A 5,290-nucleotide genomic window follows, 5' to 3' on the forward strand; every position below is an offset into this window, starting at 1 on the left:
AAAGAGGGCATGGTAGAAACTCGCTTTCTATTTTAAGCTGGATTTTGACATCCTTGTCTAACATCCTCAAGTTAACACATCACTTTGCCTGGAAAGAATCCAGAACCCAGTTCTCCATTCACACTGGTATACAGCTGGAGCAGCTCCAATTATGTCAATAGGACTAAGCAATGTAAAAGAGAATGATACCTTAGATTCCAACTCAAGGAGCATTCTGGGGGAGTCATCCTGAACTTAGGCAGGAATTTGCTGACACGTGAACTAAACGAGGTGTTTCACAGACTGAATTCCTCCCTAAAGCTTTTTTTTTTTTTTTTGCAAAGCCAGGGTTTTCACTCAGTGGGTCAACTGCCCATGCGTACACACACACACACACACACACACACACACACACACACACACACACGAATGTGTCTGTTGTAGGAAGGCCTATTCAGCTCTGAAGATGGGAAATCTCTCTCCTGAATGAATCTGACAGCCAGCAACCTGCCAAAAAAACAACCCCCCCACCCCCAAAAAACAAAACACACACACAAAAAAACAAGCCTTTTCAATTTTCCCCACTCCTTTTCTGCCAGTTATTTGTAACACTTCACAGTTTATTAAGCCTCAGTGCAAGGAAACCACTTAAGCACTACTTAAAGCTCATAAGGAGATTTGTTGACTTCAGTGGTGGAGTCAGATGCTTAAGCGCACACACACTGCACACAGGTTATATTGAACCAGGGCCTAAAATCCCAAGGCCTGATTCTGACTGCATTTTTTGCAAGTGTGATTTCTTTGCTTTCAGTTACGTTATTCATCAGCCAATGCAGTGTATGATCAGAAATAACACCCCTGTGCAGATAGATATATAGCGGGACAGCTCCCCACCCTGGGCAGCAGAAGTGGCACGGACAGTGCTGGCTACCACTGTCACTAGCAACGGCATGGACAGTCACCAGCTGTCCACTGGGCTGCTGCCCCAGTCACCATCCACCACCACTTCACTACCACTACTCTCATGTAATAATTGTGACTTAACATTCACTGCTTCTTCAAAATCTTCCAGCCATTATTTTTAAGATCAGAAATGACCTGATCTGCCTATTAGATTGGTGAAAATTAGAAGCAACTGCCTGGAATACAATGGGGTTAGAATAGTATAAATGAAAAGAGAATCTGCCACAAAAACCTTTAAAGTGGCTCACCTCTTTGTTCTTTTTAGAAGCAGTCAAATATCAGACAGCATATAAAGCTGAGAAAGAATGCAAAGAATGTAGCAGACCAAGAATTTACAGGCAACTTTTCTGCCTTAAAGAATAGAAAGAGAGCAAGTAAGTCTTTCTGATGGTAAGTGAAAGCTTTACCAAGCCCAGAAAGAGAAGATCCCTTGCATCCCGAAGAATAAAATGCAGAAAGTCCCCCAACTGAAGCAAACAAAGCACACAGTAAAGTGTCATAATCCAATCAAACTGGGCTTTTTGTGTTTCTCTTTTGAATAAGCATTTTCCCAGTAGCTCACAGCTTTATCTTTAGAATCATCAATCTATAACTCTCACCATCTTCCAACATGCAACCTATATATAACTTGAAGTAGTTACCAATCATCAAATAGAAAATTGTGCTTCTTCTTGAAAGGTGTAATTATCTAGGGTCTGGTTCTAAAGATGCTGCAAAAAAAGATATATTGCCCATTTGCAGTCAAAACCGCAGCTGTGCTGATACTTACAGAAATCAAACCTTAGATGTTTGTGGCACAGCAGTTTGCTCTTCACGGTGGTTTAATATTTATGCCGGTGGTTTATTATTTAAATGTATTTTCATTAGGTGAATTCAACTGAAAAGTTGCATCTGAGTGAGTTACAAATGCTGACAAACTGCACTAAAGGAGAATTAAGAGTTACACAGTTAAATTGTATTTTATCATGTAAATGGAAGAGGAACACTACATGCAGTTCTGTGCATTGTACTGGGTGATAAATGCTGTGAACTATAAATACAAGTTCAGTGAAGAGGCTTGTCAGTTAAAGCTGTGGAGTGAAAGCTGCTTTTCGGGCAGTTGTAAAGTTTTAAATATATATATACTTGGTTGACTGTATTACACATTCCAGATGACCATGCACATTCATGAGTTTGTAAAACTGTTGTCTTGTCCTATAAAAAATTATAACTTAATAAACTGTCAAAGAAAAATGTTTAGAAGTGGGGTTTAGCCTGAATACATGAATATTAACAGCCCTGAGGGACCTCCTCCCATTAATGTATGAATGCACAGCACTCACTCAAGTCAGGGGGAGTGTGGTGCTCAAAATAACTGCAAAAGCACCTACTTAACTGACAAGTGCTATATGCTCAAAGGATGCCAATCAACAAACTGTCCAGATGTGGAAGAGATTATGTGCTTATTTTATAGCAGCAGATACTCTGTATCCTCGATTTAAGGAGAAGGATTAATTTGCTTCACTCCCTACCCCTGCTTTGTCTTTGTTGTGTGTCATATGACTGTCTCTTATTGTACTGATACAAGTTTGTTTTTTTCTTTAAATATGAACAGTGGTGCCATTTTTTGTTTTCCTGTTCCAGATGCACTTAGTGCACTGACATTTTTAAACCATGTTTTGCTAGTAGAAAAGTATTCATCTTCAGTGATTTCTGGGCCCCCCCCTCCACTTTTGAATACAGGATGGACAAAGCAGACACATAAAGAAGGAGCAAGTACTGGATAAAGTAACACCTATTGAAAAGGACTGACACCACTGAGAATGCTTTTGTTACAACAGCACTTGAGCTAACATTAACAAGCCACAGACTATCTGAACACAGACAAGCTTGTCTGCAGCCAACTTGCACCAACATAACCAAGTCAGTTCCAATTAACAGACTATTTCATCCCAACTCAGGGTGGACAATCATTTCAAAATAAAAGCAGCTAAGGTCTATTTAGCTGAACTTTGTAACAGTTGATGGTCTGCGACTTCTATTTTGAAACCAACTATTCACAAACTAACTTGCCCTAAAAACGGTAGATTTTAAATAAAACTCACATCTTTTGTTATTTCAAAGCAAGTTCATGCCATCTCTATGCTTAGGGAAGGGAGACAGACTAAAAGGGGAAATTCAAAGTCCTAATTCTGCTTTTCTGTTTATGGTGTCATTCAGGACTAACACCACTCAAGTCAGTGAGTTACTGTTTGAAAATCAGGCCCCCATCATGCTGTGGAAAACTCTGAAGAGAAAAATATTCTTTAAACACAAGCCAAGTATTCAGAACAACGGGGTAAAACATTAAACACACTTTACTGAAATATCAGTTTCTTTAGTATGTTACAGAAGAGCTTATGACCATATATAATGTACAAAGAAGACAGACTTTGTAAAATAAAAAAAGGTCTTTTTATAAAAAATAAAAGAGTCAAAGTAAAGTGCATGAAACTGATTTTTTTTCCAGTTTGTCTCTTACGTCAAGTTCTTAGTACACTGATACTATTTTAAAACCTGGGAAGTTTTCTTTTGTCACCCATTAGTCAGTTATTTTAGCGTTCAGACCAAATGACAGAGATTACAAACAACAGACAATACTTATAAACTGAAATAGTTTACCAGATGCTTCCACTAACAGAGGTGAAGAACTACTGGAATATGGGCTTGCTTATGCATGGTCATCAAAAAGGTTAACAAATGGTTAGTAGGTCCAGTCTGGCTAGGAATATCCATAGGAAGAGAACTTCCACGGATAGGGCAGTTTTGCAAGTCAAGGGCTTCCCTACTGTGCAATAAGTTCTTGGTCTATGAATGTCAATTACTTTTTTAAATAGAATACATCAGCGTAACTGCCTGCCTCCATTGAAAGAAAAAGGTGGTATCCTGAAGCAGATAAAGACAATTGCTTTTTCAGTTTGTTTTTTTTCTTAAGAGAAGCAAACTGAGCAAAAGAGAAGTTTACTGAGCAAACTGTTAAGGGAAATACTTAAAGATGATTTTTTTCCCCTTCAAATTCTGGAAAGAGAGACCCAATGTGGAACTAATACAAAAAGATACAGTGACACTGATAACACTTTTCACCTTCAGAGGTCTTTACAAACATTTGCTAAATACTTCCCACAAAAGCCCTGGGAGGCAGGTAGTCAAGTATGAGCCATCCTCTCTGGATGCAACAAGCAGAAAGGGTCTGTTCCTGTAGGCCAGCAACAGTGTCCATGCAGAGAAGTGGCTCCTTATCTAGCAGAATTGGAGCCCGAAGGCCAATGTATTCCAAGCGAATTGAGGCACTAAAAGCCACAGAAGAGGGAGGGTCCAACCCTACTGATGAAGAGGCATTCTGCAAAGTCCGTTCAACTCCCTTTGAGCTCCAAAAGAGAGCAGAGGGGACCCTAGCATCTCCCAAGATTGGTCCCGAAAGCAACCACGTCAACTGGCTGAATTTGGAAAGGTTACCAGGCTCCAGCAGCTCTCCTCAGACGTCAATGGGAACCGAGGGTGCCCAACTCTCTGGACCTGGAGCCCCAGGATAAGAGCTTGGGCGCTCCTAGATCCCAGCCCCGTGCTCGACCAGACTAAGCCCATGCCTCTCCCCCACGAGGAAACGGGATCCCGAGTGAACATTTCCGTCTCGTGTTCAGAGACTCCCAGACCTTGTTGCTGCTTCAAACAAAGGCCAGAGGGAGGGAAGGGAGAAAGCCCGCTCTTCACCCTTGGGTTACATAAATACAGGGGTGGGGAGGGGAGGTTAGTGGTGGGGGGGTTGCGGAGAGGGGGGTCCAAGAGAGAAACCCATCACAGTGCCGCCGCAGCCTTGGCTTTGCAGTGCAAAATGTGCTTGTGGACAAAGTCTATCCTGCTCTGCAGCAGCCTGGCCTGCTGCTCCGAAAGGAAGCCCAGCTGGGCCGAGAGGGGCTCCCGAGTCCGGTAGAGGCGGAGCAGCTCGGCAGCGGCGTTCTGCAGGCGATGCAGCTCCGCCACCCGCCGGGCCGTGGCCTCCCTGAAGACGCACACGGAGCGCAGCAAGGGCTCGTTGTACTTGTCCCAGACAGCCAGGAGCCGGTAGCCGTGGCCCAGCCCGGCCTCGTGGTCGATGAAGACCAGGCCCCCATCGGGCGCCCGGTGCAGGTTGCTGGTGGCCCGCTGCATGACGCGGGCGTCCCACTGCAGGCTGAAGAGGTTGCTGACCAGGCGGTCGAAGTTGGCCGTCAGGTAGTCGAAGAGGATCAGGTCGCTCCACTGCACCAGCTCCACCAGCTGGGGCTGGCTCAGGCCGCCCAGCTCGCCGGCCGCCAAGGGCCGCAGCTCGGCGCGCACGCCGGGCGCGGGG

The 5,290-nt window shown here is 43.8% G+C and overlaps 1 protein-coding gene across 1 annotated transcript; it reads right to left on the bottom strand.

Moving 5' to 3' along the window:
* Positions 1-3,261: 3,261 nt before the first annotated feature.
* FJX1 (four jointed box 1) lies at positions 3,262-5,289 on the bottom strand (the record flags this gene model as incomplete). Its single annotated transcript, XM_014517470.2, has 1 exon — positions 3,262-5,289. A coding segment is annotated over one exon (534 nt), but the record flags the coding sequence as incomplete, so codon positions are not given.
* Position 5,290: the final 1 nt, after the last annotated feature.

The sequence above is a fragment of the Alligator sinensis genome, unplaced genomic scaffold (assembly GCF_000455745.1).
Source record: "Alligator sinensis unplaced genomic scaffold, ASM45574v1 scaffold442_1, whole genome shotgun sequence".
Lineage (NCBI taxonomy): Eukaryota > Metazoa > Chordata > Crocodylia > Alligatoridae > Alligator > Alligator sinensis.